Source organism: Thermothielavioides terrestris, chromosome 6 (genome assembly GCF_000226115.1).
Source record: "Thermothielavioides terrestris NRRL 8126 chromosome 6, complete sequence".
NCBI lineage: Eukaryota > Fungi > Ascomycota > Sordariomycetes > Sordariales > Chaetomiaceae > Thermothielavioides > Thermothielavioides terrestris.
Window position 1 is genome coordinate 1,602,709 of NC_016462.1, and position 15,843 is coordinate 1,618,551.

At 60.0% G+C, this 15,843-nt stretch overlaps 5 protein-coding genes across 5 annotated transcripts; 2 read left to right on the forward strand and 3 right to left on the reverse strand.

The window, feature by feature from the left end:
• Positions 1-353: 353 nt before the first annotated feature.
• Positions 354-1,373, forward strand: THITE_64049 (uncharacterized protein; the record flags this gene model as incomplete). The annotated part of the gene is made up of 2 exons (XM_003657702.1): positions 354-942; positions 1,024-1,373. Coding segments are annotated over exons 1-2 (714 nt in total), but the record flags the coding sequence as incomplete, so codon positions are not given.
• Positions 1,374-1,550: 177 nt separating this feature from the next.
• THITE_2123746 (uncharacterized protein) lies at positions 1,551-3,389 on the reverse strand. The gene is made up of 2 exons (XM_003657703.1): positions 2,608-3,389; positions 1,551-2,541 (listed from the first exon to the last, which is right to left on the reverse strand). Exons 1-2 carry the CDS (start codon positions 3,106-3,108, stop codon positions 1,756-1,758), a joined length of 1,287 nt encoding a protein of 428 aa, XP_003657751.1. The 5' UTR covers positions 3,109-3,389; the 3' UTR covers positions 1,551-1,755.
• Positions 3,390-4,014: 625 nt separating this feature from the next.
• THITE_124398 (uncharacterized protein) lies at positions 4,015-7,888 on the reverse strand (the record flags this gene model as incomplete). Its single annotated transcript, XM_003657704.1, has 3 exons — positions 4,015-4,723; positions 4,791-5,929; positions 6,062-7,888. The coding sequence occupies 3 exons, from the start codon at positions 7,886-7,888 to the stop codon at positions 4,015-4,017; spliced, it is 3,675 nt and encodes a 1,224-aa protein (XP_003657752.1).
• Positions 7,889-9,207: 1,319 nt separating this feature from the next.
• Positions 9,208-10,743, forward strand: THITE_2123748 (uncharacterized protein). The gene has a single exon (XM_003657705.1). It carries the CDS (start codon positions 9,434-9,436, stop codon positions 10,643-10,645), a length of 1,212 nt encoding a protein of 403 aa, XP_003657753.1. The 5' UTR covers positions 9,208-9,433; the 3' UTR covers positions 10,646-10,743.
• A 2,069-nt stretch (positions 10,744-12,812) lies between these two features.
• Positions 12,813-15,146, reverse strand: THITE_49310 (uncharacterized protein; the record flags this gene model as incomplete). Its single annotated transcript, XM_003657706.1, has 3 exons — positions 12,813-13,099; positions 13,268-14,239; positions 15,095-15,146. The coding sequence occupies 3 exons, from the start codon at positions 15,144-15,146 to the stop codon at positions 12,813-12,815; spliced, it is 1,311 nt and encodes a 436-aa protein (XP_003657754.1).
• Positions 15,147-15,843: the final 697 nt, after the last annotated feature.

A 15,843-nucleotide genomic window follows, 5' to 3' on the forward strand; every position in this document is an offset into this window, starting at 1 on the left:
GGCCCAGCCGGAATTTTTTGCAAGCTTTCCAGCAATGACCTTGGCCAAGACGGCGCATCACGGCAAGGCGAACCGCAGTGGAGCCTGGCGTGAGTTCCCACAATTTCCCTTAGTTGACCAATAGCGTCGTGGTGGTTAGTCAGGCCTGACGGACAAACTCGGGATTGTCCGGCGCACTCATCCGACTTTCTTGGTGCCTTGGTTCCTGGCCGGGCAAGCGGCAGAGCTTGGTCTGGGCGCAAAGTCAAGATGGTACGACCTTCGCTAACTTAACCGCAATGGGAGAGCAACTTGAAGTGGAACCTGCAGCTCGCTGACACACGCGAGTTTCTGACCACTCGCCAATCGCTTGACGATTTCTGGATTCTGGAGTTGAGCCGCACCGCGACGTCCGCTGCTCCGCCCATTGAATGCCAGGCTGCCCGCCGAGGGGGGTAACGTTCAGCAGCGGATGCCAATCGTGTGCCGCCCGTGATTGAGGAGAGGACAACAGCCCCCGTTCCGAGGTTCCAAGACACAGCGGCTCTCGCCCGGAGCCGAAGACCCTTCCTTCACCCCCCGCCAGCCCACAGCAACATGGCGTCCCCGGCTTCCATTCCCCGCTTCCTCCTGCCGCAGTCCGGCCAAATATGGCGCCGAGCGGCTCCGTCCCCGTCCGCAGCCGCCGCTGTCTCCCGCCGCGTCTTTGCCAGATTATCCAGCAGCAAACCGAGCAAGGCGCCCCCAAGTCCACGGGTCCTCGCCAAACCCGAGCGCTTCACTCCGCCCTCCCACGGCTCCCGTCTGCCCAAGAAGACGCCTCCGCGCCACTATGGCGGCGAGCTGAGCGCCGAGGAGGTCGCGGCGCAAGCGCAGCGCGACTACCCGGGCCTGCCGCCGCCGCCAAACTCGCGCGCCCACTGGTTCCTGCACAGCCGTTGGATCCACGTGGTCATCACAGTGGTGCGTCCTTTTGCACAGAACCTAACCTACCTTTAATGACAGACGGAAACCTAACTCTCCCTCCCTTTCCCCTCCCACCAGGGCACGCTCTCCGGGCTCGCAATCTACACCTTCGCGCTGTCCTTCTCGCGGACGTCGCCCTTCGCCGACATGCTCCCGCCGGCGTCGGACTACCTGTACCACCCGATCCGGTCGACGGCGGTGCTGATCGAGGTGCTGCGGCTGCACGAGGCGCACAAGTCGGCGCGCATCAGCGAGAAGCGCAAGCGCAACGTCGACGACGTGGCCAAGCGCGCCGCGTACCGCAAGGCCCACGGCCTGCCCGAGGAGATGGGCCTGTTCAACCAGCCGATGGCCAAGATCCGGGACGAGGATGGCGAGAGTGGTGCTGCGGCGGCGGCTGAGGGGTCCGAGAAGGAGAAGGAGCAGCAGCGGCCGCAGCCGCAAGAGGCAGGGGCTGGTGGGACCGCCGAGGCGCAAAGTGAAGGAGGACATGGGCCGGCGGCTGAGCCGAGGAGGCTCACGGAGGAGGAGCGGCAGGCAGTGGTAAAGGAGACCAAGGGGAGGTGGCTGGGTATCTTTTGATTTATGTGCCTCCGACTCTGTAGGTCTGTATGGCATACACCAGGGTGTACTCTATTGTACCATAAAAAAACGGGCGCTGGGCAAAGGAGACGGGGAATGGTTGGGCACACGGTGGGACGAGGCGGGAAAAGCGGGATCACGAAACCACACAGCAACACGACTTCCCTTTTCCCCCCATTTAAATCAACCACCAGCACCACCATCACCACCCCGCCTCGCAGACCTCGCTCACCCCAAATCCACCCCCTCCAACGCATCCAGCACCTCATCCACCACCCCGCCCCGCTCCAGCACCTTCTGCACCATCGCCCCCAGCACCATCCTCTTCGCCCCGCCCCGCGGCGCCCGCCACACCCCCTCAGGGACCTCGGCCTCGGCCGTCTTTTGCTGCTGCTGCTGCTGCTGCTGCTGCTGTTGCTGCTGCTGCTGCCCCGCCACCGCTGTCGCCGCCGCCGCCGCCCCGTTCGCCCCTGTCCCGTACGCTGGGTTCGCCGCGTTGGCCACGCCGGGCGGCGTCAGCCTCGACGGCGGGTCGATCGTCCGGATGGAGAGCAGGCGCAGGTTGCGGGGGGGCCCGCGGCCGTCTGTCGGTAGTTGGTTGTGTGGTGGTAATGGTGGTGGTGGTTGGTGCGGTTGTTGTTGTCGTTGGTGTTGTTGTTGTTCGTGGTGGTCGTGATCCGACGTGCCCGTGACTGAGACGGCCAGGGCGACGTCGGCGACGGCGAGCTCTTCCTTGGAGGGGTCGAAGATGATGTTGTTGCCGACCGCCATGACGAGGAGGGTTATTGGCGGTCGGGCGGGGGCTGGCTGGGAGGATTTCGTGGTGCTGCTGATGGTGGTGGTGGTGGACGACCGCGGGAAGAGATAGGGCGCGGCTGCCCAGTCGTCGTCGAAAAAAGGGTCTTCGTCGCCCTCGGACTTGAGGCGCGGGAGGCGGGTGGAGAGCAGCGCGAGGTGGGTTGTGAGGGAGAGCAGCGGGAGGGGATAGGAGAGCGGGGGGGAGATGAGGATTATCTAGGGCGGTCCAAGTCAATCACGCGCTGTTCCAGGGGCGTGTTGTGAGAGGGAGGGAGAACATACGTCAATGTAGAGCTTCCAGTGGAAGCGCCTGTTGATCCACAGCTTCTTGGCAAATTCCCCGTCGGCAAGCAACGCCTCACTCAGCATGGCAGCCAGAAACGCAGTCCCAGAGTCGTCGTCCCTCAGCCCGGGGATCTCCACGGTTATCTCGACCCACGAGGCCTCCCCCTTCCTCCGGTCCTCGCCCTCTCTTGCCTCCGCATCCCCGACGTCCTCGTCCTCATCGCCGCCAATATTCCCTTCGATAAAGACAGTCTCGTCCCCGGCCCGCTGCGCGGTCCGCTCGACCTCGGCCTTCACGCCGACAATGGCCTCGGTGCCGTCCGCGAAGCATATCCTTGCGCTGCCGTTCGTGCCCGGGAGGATGCCCGTCTCGGCAACGAGGGGGCGGAACTGGGTCGGGGAGCGGCCGTCCGGGCGGATGGGCGGCGTCAGGGAGAGCGAGGCGTGCAGGTAGGCGAGCTCGGCCGGGGAGAGGAGGACGTGTTGGCTTGACGCCATTGTGTTGTCTTCGTTGGTGCTCTTTTCCTTACTTTTGACTTTCCTTCTTTTTCTTCCGGCCTGTTTCTGCCTTGTTCTTGAATGAGGTCGTTCTTCGACTCCCAATGGCGGTGGGGATCGCAGCGACGCTGAACTCCAATCCCTGATGAAAGCTTGACTTGTTTGGGTTTTGCCGTGCTGGGAATTTTTGGAGGTGAGGGGCAGGCAGGGGTCCCGCGGAACTGTGTAGCTAACCGATGAGGCTGGCAGCTGAAGGCTTAAGATGCAGTGAAGGTGGGGCCAGCCTTGCCTGACCACAGGTGCTCTGTGAATCCGTACTGTGTAAGTTTCAGGAAACTCGTTAGGTAAGCTACCTCCTAACTGTGCAGTTGGAAGGCAGAGAATTACACTAGACTAGGTACCAAGGGGGTAGGTAGTTACCTAATTCCAGACATGCACTCCGTCATCGAGTATGCGCATCCCCTGCTCAAGGTAGTTCCCAGCACAACCCATCTGGAAATAAGGCATTATTATTTCCTGCTGGCCGGGTATCTCAGGTAAGTCCCGGCCTCTACATGCATAAAATAGGTACACACAACTACCAGGAGCTCGGTACTTGAGCTCGAGGTTCCATCAACCCTGCCCATGGCATCATAAGAGTCCCCTGAGTACTCCATATGCCCACCCCATGAATATGTACCTGAGATGTCTATCTTGTCCCTGCCCACCCCGTGCTCAGGCAAACGGAAAGGAAAAAAGCCACATGGCAGTTCCGTGTGCGCCAGATCCATGTAAAACAAACGCCCTCTTTTGATGCTCCCATTTCTTGCTCTGTAGGGCCATACCCTCTCTCCATGGCCCACACGAAGGAGAGTGAGCGAAAGAGGGAGCGGGAGCACTCCGAAAAGGAGGAGAAATGAAATAGAGTCAAACCCCATTCGCCGTGACGCGCAAATTCGCCGGCACCGTCCAACCATGCGCGTTCGCGGCCCTGATAAACGCCTCAATCGCCTCGGCAATGCCATAATCCATCCATGGTCCAGCCTGACGTAGACCACGGGCTTTTCCCATCTGCAGCACCGCCGGATCCAGCCTCGCGGGCTGCGGATCGGTGCTGCACAGCGCCACGCGCACCTGCAGGAAGACGCTCTCCATGCTGTTGGCGGGGCTCCAGCCGGTGGCCGTCAGCAGCTCCATGCACATGGCACCGCCGGCCGTGACGTGGCCGCCGCCGCCGTTCATGAAGGGCAGGAAGCGCGGGCGGACAACGCGGACGAAGGGCGGCGAGAAGGGGAAGTCGGGCCCAAAGCGCACCTCCATGACGATGGAGCCGATGCCGCTCTTCTTCATGTCCCGAGCCAGCGGCAGCGACGCATCGAAGCTGTGCAGTTCGACGATCCACTGATAGAGGTTGCTGACCTGGTCGAAGTCCATGTACCAGCCGAGCTCGTGGAGCGGCGTGGTGGCCTGGATGTTCTGCAGGCGCACCAGCTCGCGGCTCAGGGATTTGGTTCCCGAGTCTGTGGCGAAGGAGGGGGGAGCAAGACGGGGCAGGGTCGACAGGTCTAGCGAGCCCGGCACGAAGTCGGTCAGCAAATGATCGATGCTAGCGGGCGTCGGAGGGCCGGTCGCGACGCTGTAGGGAGCTGGTTGTTAGCTTTTGCTTGGGGAAGAAAAAAAAGGGTGAACAGAGTCTCACGTACATGTCTTCAACCTCGGCCGTGACCACGCTAGAGGCACGCGATGCGGACTTCTTTTTCGGCGGGTCCTGGGCCGTGTCAAGCTTATCATCGCTGAACAAGATGGCCATTTCCTCAGCATCTTCGTCGTCGCTCTCCTCCAGCCGCTGGACCGTTCGCTTCGCGGGACCTGGTGCGACAGCATCGGTCCGGTTAATGGTTCGGAGCGGGATGGCGGAAAGCGGGATCTTTAAAGGCTTTTCGGACTGCCCATAGACCTGGTGCGAGTGAGGTTGGGGATAGAATGTCTGGCTGCTCGCCGATTGCTGCAATGGTCCCTGTTTACGAGGTAGGTTTTGACCTCGCTGGGGCCCAGGACGAGAAGGTCCGAAGGACTGCGTCTGGACAAACAAGTAGCGGCACTGATGCCAGTCGGGCTGAGATACCACATAGTGCGGCGTGCAAGACACGAACTCGTCCGGCGCATTGATGATTTCGTTCAGACTCAGGCAACTGGTGATTCTGAGATCCGAGTTTGGCCACTGTGATCCCATGTAGGCATAACCGGTGCTTATACTGGAGCGGGGGCTGAAGTAGACGCCATTTCCAAAGGCGCGACCGGAGGTGACGTCCCGGTAGTCCAAGCCAGTCCGCAAGATGCTGTGCCAGTTGGAGAGGCGGCTTCCGTGCCATGCGAAGATTGTCGGATTCTCTTTCATGTGTTTCCGTGCAGCGACTTCTTGGAGCGCCCGATTGAACCGCAATTCCTTGTCCGGCGAGCCTTGCGCGAAGCGGAACTGCACCCATCCGTCCATCCCTAAGATGCGCTCATGTTCTCGGTTTCTACCCCTGCCGGCCGGAGGCAGCGTGCCCGCCGAGGCGCCGATCTGGCCCCTCCATCGTCCAGCAACCTCGCGCGATCGGTCGACTTGGAAGATACACGACCGGTTGGATGACACGATCCACTGGAGGAGCGAGGCTGCGGCCGGCGAAATGCGGTCCATGTCGCGGATGCTGCTGTATGGATGATCGGCCAGCCAGTCCTCAATATCGAGGATAGGCGGGAGCGTGTCTAAAATGTTTCGTATGGCAATGCCCTTGTCCACGTCGCTCAGGGCGTCGAAGTCGGTGTCATAGAGAAAAACGTCGACAATCCCATCCTCCTCCGCGCCGAGTTGGTCGGGAAGAGCGCAAGCTGGAGCTGGTGTAGCTGACGCCTGAGCTGGTGCAGCCCACGCCTGAGCTGTTGCAGCCCGAGCCTGAGCTATTGGAGCCCATGGCTGAACTGTTGCAACCAACGCATTAGGTGGTGGAGGCGGCACTGGATTCCACGATTTCGCACTGCTCGTGTCGGAGTGGCCCTTTACTTCAATTATGACCGTTCTAGTGGCCTTGAATACCTCCTGGATACGCGCGTGGTGAGCCACAGTCCGCCCAGGTTTGCGGAATGCAAGCCATCCCCCAGGTGCCAGGCCACCGTCGAAACGCCTGGCCCCTCCCTCCTCTAACACGAGACGGGTGTTTCCCGCCGCTGTAATTGCCTTGAGGGGATCGGCCGTTGCGTTGGAAAAATGTGGAACTCGAAGACGTAATCCGACCGGGGGAGTGCGCATCGAGAGCTTAGGCGGCGTTGTTGATTGCTGCATGGGCGTGGGCCGAAGACTGCCCGGATGGGGCTCGGCGGCCGCATAGCACAGACTGACTAGGAGGTCAACGACGTACGGCTCGGTGAGAATCTCGTGCTCGATAGCGGGACCAAGTCCCATGGCCATGTACTGAAACAGGCAGAGCCCATCTGCACACACGTACGGGCGCAGAGCTTCGAAGTCCTCCTTGAGCCGCCTGTGGCATCGCAAGCAGTACTTTGTGCAGTCGACAAAGTATCTCGTGACAAACTGCATTGCGATGAGCGGGAAGCTGCGCTCGCTCGCAGGTAAGTTCTCCATGAGATGGTCTCGGCCGAGTGGGCCATGGTGCTCCGGCGCCGAAACTTTCACTGGCGAGCTGCATCCGGAATCACGCCCCTGGAGAGGCTCAGGGAGACCCTGGTCTTCGGAGCAGAGGCCGATGCTGGTCCGCAGAAGCTCGTTTGCCTCGTCCCAGCCAAGCCCACGGGACTCGCGAAGCTTCAGCAGGGAGACGAAGCTTTCGCGCAGGAATTGCTCAAGCGAGTTAGAGATGAAGAGCTTCTGAAAGTCATCGCTGTCAGAGTCCAAGTGCTTGGCTCTGGCTGTGGAACTGGCAAGTGCCAGAGAACAGTCATCGGCAAACAGACGGCGGGCGTGATTGATGGACGGCTTGTATCTGGCGCACTTGCCGACGTGGAACTTGACCTGGGTCTGCGAGACGGGCTGGTTCAAGATGCGGTCCAGAGGCTGGTATGGTTTGACAAAGCAGAGGAGGAGCACGAGGTACTCAGTTGGGTTCACGTCCCAAGCCTCCAGGGCCTGCGATGAGATCGCCAGCTTGTCGATCCGGATGGAGAGGGAGACCACGCCACGGGTGTCATCCTTCCCAAAACCATCCAGAAGACCGACTTTGTAGCCAGCCTGCTTCACCCGACGAAGGTCCCGCCTAATGCGCTGGAGCAGTGGCTTGTTGAGCTCTGTCGGCGTTGTGCCAAAGAGTGAGCCGCGCGGAGCTGACGTCGGCAGACCGAACTCGTCGCCGTCAGAGGGATAGTCGCTGTCGTATGCGGCGTCGTAATCGTCGTCATCTTGGGCAGGCTCATCGTTGCCCTGCTCAGCCTCGGTGGCACTCTCACCGCCTCCATCGAGGGCGCGCCTAATTTCCTTGTCGAGACGGCTTGCCAGTTCAGACACCATCTCGTACACAGACATGCCCACGAGGTAGTCCTGGGCGGCTTTAATGGCGGCCACGACATGCGGGGCCGGGTCAGACTCGTCGGTCCAGAGCAGGAACCTGTTTCCGTCGGGATAGTCACCAAGGTCCTGGGCAAGGGCCTGAATACGCACGTCGGCTGCTAGGCTCTCGTGGCGGTACATAATCACGACTTCACCGTCGGAGTCGCCATTTGTGACGGAGACAATGCCAGCGATGCCGTTGGCAGCCACCTTCTTGGCGGCGGTCGCGACATCTGACTTGAGTTTCTTGAGACTCATGGCTGGCGAGAAACCTTCCTTCCGGGGTGAAGAAAGTGTCAGATGCAGTTGGACGTCGGTGGTATGTGTTCTGCGAGATGCGCTTCTGTGTTGTTGCCCTTACATGGGCGTGACTGAACTTGACCTTGAACTTGGTCGGTCAAAGGTCTGGTGTACTTCCTGAGAGGTCGACTACCTTGGAAGTTAATTGATTGCCGAGCTGGGTTCGGGAGGCAAGACAGAGGAGAAACGAGTGGCCTTTGGATCCCCCTCGTCACGCCCAGCAGTTCTGAGTATGACTTCTTTGTTTCCGCTCGCTCGAACAACTTCTAGAATGGTTCGCCTGTGCAGGTCAAATAGGCTTGACTGGAACGAATGTCGCGCTGCAGAGAGTGTCATGCCGTTTCATGCCGTTTTGCGGTTTTGTTGCCTGCGACGAAACGAAAAGAAACAGAGAGGTGAATCGGGGGGTGTGACAGATGGAGGTCCTTTGGACCATGTAGGAAGGCAGGAGGACGGGTAGGTAGCTGGATGCTTCACGGGTTGAAAGAGAGAGGCCACGATGCCACGGTGCCAGGTCCGCAGGCTGGCAGCTGGAATCGCTGGAGTTCAACCAAGTGCTGGGCCATGGACTCACTCCCGTCGCACTGGGCTGCCCGGCTGATCAGGCAGTGTGGTCGGGTGTGATTCATCGAGAAGCACCTAGGGAGCGCCTTCCAAGTCGGGGCGTGGCAGGCAGCAATGGCGGGGTTGACCGTTGGTTGACGTTTGCCTTGCGAACAACAACCTGCCCTGCCACCTGGCATGCCCATTGGGCGTCGTACCATCAGACCGTGGGAATTTTCTCCGACATTCACATCAATTGAACATGACCGCACTCAGATTTGGCCCAGTGCATAGAAGCTGGGCACCACAAGTCCACACGGGTCAGGCACCTGGCATTCGCCGCTTCTCAGGTGCTGTGGTTAACGTCAACGTGAACTTCGTTGACTTACGTGCAAAGGTCTGCCTCTGGCCGAGACTGAACAAGGCTGCGTGAGCATGCTCGAGGCGTACGTACATGTATGCACCATGGCGCCCATCACAGCCCACCGGAGTACAAGGTCTCGCAGCCATGTCTTGTCTGAGGACTCTTCTTCTCACAAAGAGTCCAGAGCATCCCATTGTTGCATGTCGTTCCAGGGCAAGTGGAGTTCATTCATGGGTGTACGGAGTAATCCGCACAAGGGTGACAGCTGGCATCAGCTGGCACAAGAGGGCCGCTTTGTGGTGCAGCCTGGGGCCCTGGGCGACAAGCTTGCAGTGACACCTTGGCTGTGATTGCACTGGGGCCTCACTGTGTGCAATGGATATCACCCGAGTTATCAACCCATTCTCACCCACCACATCCTGAATAGCCTCCAGCTAACCCAGAGTCTTCAATTTCCGTCCCCTTGGAACGTGTGGTTTTGATAGAGTGGGATTAATTTTGCACCCCCTCAGTTCACAGCTGATCTCTCTCAGTTTCCACTTAGCACATGCAGCCGGAGTTTGTGTCCCCGCCTCGTTAAGACAAAGCACAACACCATGGCCTGGGACTCAAAGTCGTCGCGCCAGAGGCAAAGCAGCGCTGCATCCGGGACCAAAAACATAGCCATACATGCCAGGCAACAGTCAAGACGAGTGGTCACGCCTCAGTCTCCCCACGTGGCCGACCCCTTCCTCCAGGACTTCCTCAGCCCGTCGTTTGATCCCGCTGCATACCTCAACGCTACGCTCCCACCATTGCAGACCTCCACCAGGACCTCGGTGAGCCTCGGTGCAAGCCAGGGCGCGGTACCGCTCGCAGAGCTCTCCGTTCAGGCTCAGGCTGTTCTCTCACAGCTCAATGCCCACACCACCCGGCTGACCAACACCCTGACCGAGCTCACCAACGATATCCTCAGGAGCGGCGGTCGCCTAGCCTACGAGGTGGAGCTTCTACGGGGCGAGACACTAGGGCTGGCCGAGGCTCTTGCCGAGGGACTGGAAGACGACATCGCCGTGTTCGTGCCGGGCGGCATCCGCGACAGCCTCGCCGAGCCGAGGACGGCGGCCGACAGCCATGGCGCACATTCGCATCAGCGGCGGATGTCGGTCCTCGCGTCTGCGGCGCCGCCAGCAGCTGCGGTAGCTGCTGTGCCTGCAACCGACACCACAGCTGCTCCATCTGGCCCAGCGGAAACACCTGCGCCGGACGAGCCGCCCTACATGGCACAGCTGCGCACGCTGACGCTGGTGCGGTCCCGCCTCGACTCTGTCATCAAGACGTTCGGCGACGCCATGGAGTTTGTGTTCCCACCCTCCGAGGTCTCGGTCAGCTCGTCGTTCCTGTCCGTCTCGGCACCCGACGCCGGCGGCGAGAACCACAGCACCGAGGAGAAAGGGCAGCAGGTGCTCCAGGCGCTCCGGGACGAGATATCCCGTCTTCTCAACAATCCTTCCGACCCAATCAAGGGCATCGAGGACGCCGCCCACCGGATCGAAGAGCTCAAGGAGCTGGCCATTGTGTGGAAAGGCACCGCCGAGGAGAAGGGGCGCACCAAGTTCATCGATAGTCTCGCCAAGATGGTGGAGGACAGGCACAGGGAGCTTCTGCGGGAGGCAGAGCAGTCTAGTCGGCGGGATACCGCCAGAGCACAAGCGGAAGCAGCCGCAGGCAAAGCTGGCGCAGACACCGACGCTGGGCAGTCAGAGGCCAAGGGGTACGGCGCGTACGGCCTCATTAGCCAGCTTCAGAAACTGAGAAGCGGGATATGATGGGTGGTTGGTCGGTCGGATGAATGTCCGGCTCGCTCTCTGGTGGTGTTCTCTTCGTCACTGTGTCTGGTACACATCGATTCGAGAACCGAATTCTGGCTCTCGCTCTTCAGCATCGTCTCTGCGCGGAAGGTGGTCATGCGCTCCGAAACGTGCTGATGATTTACACGACGCATATAGAAGTTTCTCGATTATATGTGCGCCACATGCCACGTAAATTACCAGGCAGTGAGCCCTTGCTATGGCTTGTGGCAGGTCCATAGCCGCAATAGCAAGTCCCGACCTGTACCCTGTTCGATCGAAAAGCAGATAGACAGTCAGTCGCCACCTCCTTTAGCAAATCCTTTACCGTACTTTTCCAAGCGTTCAGAATGCCAGGCGGCCCATGGGCTCGAACCACCAAGATCCCTTGTTTTGCCCATTCACACACCCCGCCCCACACCACAAGGGCGATGGCTGGGTTGCTTGAGCGTGAGTATCAGGAGGGACGCTTTTTGTGAGAGCATCAGCGGAGTTGAGACAAATCGTCACGGGACCAAAGGACTATGCATAGTGTAAATGCGGGGAGATGGCGTGACCGGGTACCGTTGCCGTCGGCTTGGTGTGAGGTTTGTGTACTCACCCCAGAGACCCCAGAGGAGCAAAGTGTCCGTGGCTAAAGGTAGTAGCAGATCTTACAACTGGTGTCTTTGCACTTCCGGTTGGCTCGAGAATCTGAGGACATAAATCATTTTGAATGCTGTTTCTGTCGCTGTGGTGCTGTACTTGGGCAAGGGGTCACCACCGCCCGGCATATATGCACATATTGTACCTGATGAGGCAGTTCTATGTTGGGTTCCGTACTAGGTGGCATTATTGTGGTTTGGTATTTCTCAGCCAACACCACCAAACCGCAAACATTCTCAGTTTAAGACGGTGAGAAGCGCACTCGTTACGGAGTTATGGAAGAAGCCTGTGATAGCGGGCTTGCCCTTCACCTTCACCCGCCACATTCGTACTCTCCATCCCGCGTTCCATTCATTTTCTGTCTTTATGCCCGCTCTAATCTCCCAGCAAGCCATTATGGCCAGATTACTTCCTTTTGTATACCCAGCCAAGGTTTAAGACCAAGAAGGGGCCTTGACATGCATGGGAGGAGCAGAGAACATCAAAAATACCGGCGCCTCTAAGGCCTGACCTTCCTCTGCCAGAGACCCGTCTGTTAGCCCTTCATCACCTGCCTACCAGCCATGTCACGTCTCGCTTCCTCTTCCTCTAATTAACACCATTGGCGTTACCCACCCAGTATCACCACCCGCACGCCATTTAGGGGCGCTGGCTCAGACCATGGGGATGTTCACCCGCAAAGCCGTCAGTACTCCAACACCCCTTCAGACACCCCAACCAACCAAGAAAACCAGGAAAGATCCCACCTGCTGCTTGCATGTCCCCGCGTCCAGCAGCCGAGCCTTCGACCGAAGCCCCCAGCCCAGCCCCGGTCCAGCCCAGCAGTGTCAGCCGGTCACACGACAGCAAGCCCCTTTCGGCGAAAGTAAACAGAACCCCCCACGTGCCTGGCCCTGCTGGTGCGCTTGACCGGCGATCCAAAGCGGCAAGAGGACGACACGACCACTTTCCCGATTCGTCCACCGAGCGTCTTTTCCCCGAGAGCTACACTAACAACCCCCTGCTCCAGGCTTTCTTCCCTGCCTCCGTCCCGCCACGCCTTACACTACACTAGTGTACGGGGAACCTTCCCCGATCGAGATCACCGATCGCCCACCGCGGAATGTCTCAGCCTCTTTTTCTTCCTAGTCTCACGCCGTTCCTCCGCCCCCCTGTTCCATGACCTGTACATGTTTGGATGCATGCACACTGCCATGAGGGGGGGTGACAAGAGAGGAAGCCTAAACTGGAAGGTAGGCATGCGACGGAGATACATGTACTCGCACACATGTGAGTTAGTATCTAGCGTAGTCACCGTCCGCCATCAAACGCCCGTTCTTCCCTCCCCTTCCCTCCCCTTCCCTCCACTGCTCCCCCCACGCAGCCCCCCGGCCTAGTCCTCTCCAGTCCCCAGCCCCAGCTCAACCAAACTAGCTAGTGTAGCATAGCCAGCCCATCGCCCCAAACAGCCCCCACTCTTTCGACCCCCTCCCCCCCAGACAAAAGTAAAATATCCGACTACTCAACCCGCGGCGGCGGACGACCGCTTCCGGAAGTCGATGCAGATCTCGCCGAGCAGGTCGGGCCCGACGGCGGCGACCAGCTCGGCGATGCGGGACTTGAGGGAGCCGAACTGGGCGACGTCCTCGGTGTCCCAGATGACGAGGTGCGAGGCGACGATCAGGTTGTCGGAGAAGTCGGCGCGCAGGACGAGGCCGTCCATGTCGACCCGGCGCATGTCCTCGAGCGAGGGGATGCCCGGCATCGAGGAGGTCAGGAGGAAGGTCGAGTCTTCTTCTTCTTCTTCTTCTTCTTCCGCCGAGTCGGCGCTCGAATTTGATTCTGGTTCTGATGGTGAGGATGAGTCACCATAGGAGTTTGCTTGGGCGCTATTCATCGGCTGTGCCTGGCTTGGAGCCGGACCGGCAGGAGGAGGTGAGGTGGCTTCAATTTCGGCCGGGCTGCTGGCATGCGGACCGGGTTCGTCAGGTTTGAGCGCGGAGGCGCTGTCAGTGAGGGTCTTGCCCCCACTGCTCTCGGCCATCTCCACGTCCTCGTCTTCCCGCGAAAAACACACGTAATGGTGCTTATCGAACCGCGCCAGCGCGTCCTTGTCAAGCGGGTACCACCTCAAATCCTCCGGATCCAACACATACTGCGGCTTGTAGTCGATTTTGTATCTCATCTTGGCACAGTTATGCACGTAATACCCGGGGTACCACCAGCGGTAGCCCGCCTCGCGAGCCAGGGCGATCTCGCGCAGGGCGCCCAGCTTGCCCGGGTTGAGCCAATGGATCGACTCGTGGTAGAAGAAGTACACGGCGCTCACACAGTCCGGGAGGAGGTCCAGGACGCCAACAGCAACCAGCTTCCCGTCGATGCGGTAGCAGTGGTGGAACGAGCCGAGCTGACGCTCGGTGCCGTCCGGCCCGACCGCGGAGCCGCGGCGCAGCGGCGAGTTGCACAAAAACCGCATGAAGCCATGCCGGGAGATCTTGTCAGGCGGCTCGCGGTGGACGATGCGCTGGTAGTTCTCGAAGATCTCGTACTTCTCCTCGGTAAACGTATCTGGCTCTAGCGCCACGGTGAATACATGGTCCGGCGATGGTGGCGTTTTCACGACCTCGGCCTCGGGCTCGTGGATCCGCTCGACCAGGTCGAACACGTTGTGGCGCCGCCTGACCTCGGCGCGGGATCGTGGGTGCAGGCGGGCCGCATCCCTGGGATACGTCTCGCCGAGGACGTAACGGTTGAACCGGTTGACGGCCTGGCGCTGGTCCTTGGTGGGCTTGAACTGAGTCGAGTCCAGACGGAGCGTGTAATGCGGGCAACATGAGTGTTTCTGATTCGGGCGGTACAAGAGCGAGCCTGAACGTCTCCAACATCGGTCGACGAGCTTCTGATAGAACTCAGGCGTCAAGGACGTTGCTATGGCATAATAGGAAAACCCTGCATGTGATCCACGGTTAGACCTGGCAACCGATGGTAGGGTGTATGGAGGACTGGCGCTGATGAGTTGTATCCCCCGGAGAGGGGGTGGGAAGGGGGGGGGGGGGACAGATTGGGAATGGAATCGTGTGACCGCGAGCAGAGCAGCCGATCTGCGTGTAATCGCACGGCTCTCCTAGGGGTTTACGTAGTGGAGATTGGAGGCCACGAGAGGGGATACAGGAATACATTCACGTTTTGTGGACTGACCGCGGCGAGTCTGACGGCAGTACCCGCACTCGGACGAGTTGCTGTATCCTATAAGTTCCACAGTGCCCCGTCAGTTTGTGCCTCCACTCAAAAGTAGCAGAGGTGTACGTAGAGATCTTCTACACGGGCAGTTATGCTGAAAGTACGATTTCATCCGCGCTGCGTGGTGCACTTGAAGCATCACACAGGACACGTGATGAAACACAGAAACAGGAAGAGACCATTCAGGCTTGCCCGTGAAAACATGACGGCTACCGCAGAACAACATTGATTGAACCCGGGCCTAGTGTAAAAGCCAAGCAAGACTCGTGGCAGCTGAGAATCTCTGACTGATAGAAAAGGACTCAGCGCTGGCTGAGCGTGGGATCCTCCGTGGAGAGGGATCCCCGGTCTGTGGAACACACGCAAAAGCTCGAAACGGGGAGGGCAGATCGGGAGGGCGGCATCGGGAGCCCACTGGTTACTCCGTTCACAAGTGTATCCAGCAGGCGCAGAATGCGGGAGGAGATCGCGTGGCCGCGTCGGCGGGCTGGCCAACGGCAACGTGCCATTGATGCACATGGCCCGAATGGTTGGGTGAGACGGTTTGGGAACATCGGGACTCACCGATTGGGAAGAGGTAGGAATACCGAGCTGCAGCCGCGCCAGGGGTCTGCATGCCCGCGCCGTCCACTTCCATGGTGCCCTGGCTGGTGGAACCGGGAGCGGGTGGGGCCTCGCCCAGGCGTCTCCGGAGCCGGGCGTGACGCGGTGGGGCGGCCGGGACGAGGCGGCGAGGGCCACAGCCTCGGCGTCGACCGTCGTGATGCGGCTTGATCGCAAGCTCGAGTGCGGCGTTCTGCGCTCCGGGCGCTGTGCCAGGGAGATGGGGGGGGCGGCCTGCGCGAGCCCGCGACTGGCAACTGAATGCGGGATAACCGGCCCGGGAGACAGCAAGGGGCCGCCGGCTCGGGTGCGCAACCTTTGCGCTTGGCAATCTAAGGGCTGCAGAGGTGCTGCCGTGTGGCGTGTGCTACTGGATATGTATGTACTGTATGCACATACATACACAGTAAACTGGAGTTTGCGGATGCTGCTGGGCAGCAGATTTGCGGCCCTCGAGTAGTGCAGCCTCGTGTTGCAGCGGCAGCGCGCGGTGCCGGGAGTGCTGCGTGTGTGTGCGTGCGTGTGTGTGTGTGTGTGTTTGTTGCGTGTGTGGTGAGATCACCCGACCCGAAGTGCGGCCGGCAATTCGTCCAAGGGCTCGGAGTCAGCGTGGGGGGAGCGAGTCACATAGGAGCGAAAGCAGGCAAGAATGTCCGAGAGACAGGCTCGTGTTGCGCTCGGCCGGCAGGTGTGAGCCTAATTCCAGGCTG

What these genes read in the sequence shown, in the direction of transcription:
- THITE_2123746 (XM_003657703.1), bottom strand. Translation starts at nt 3,108, where the DNA reads ATGGCGTCAAGCCAACACGTCCTCCTCTCCCCGGCCGAGCTCGCCTAC. An exon ending in ACTGGAAGCTCTACATTGAC is followed by an intron (nt 2,542 to 2,607) that starts GTATGTTCTCCC and finishes GGACCGCCCTAG; the next exon opens with ATAATCCTCATCTCCCCCCC.
- THITE_2123748 (XM_003657705.1), top strand. Translation starts at nt 9,434, where the DNA reads ATGGCCTGGGACTCAAAGTCGTCGCGCCAGAGGCAAAGCAGCGCTGCA.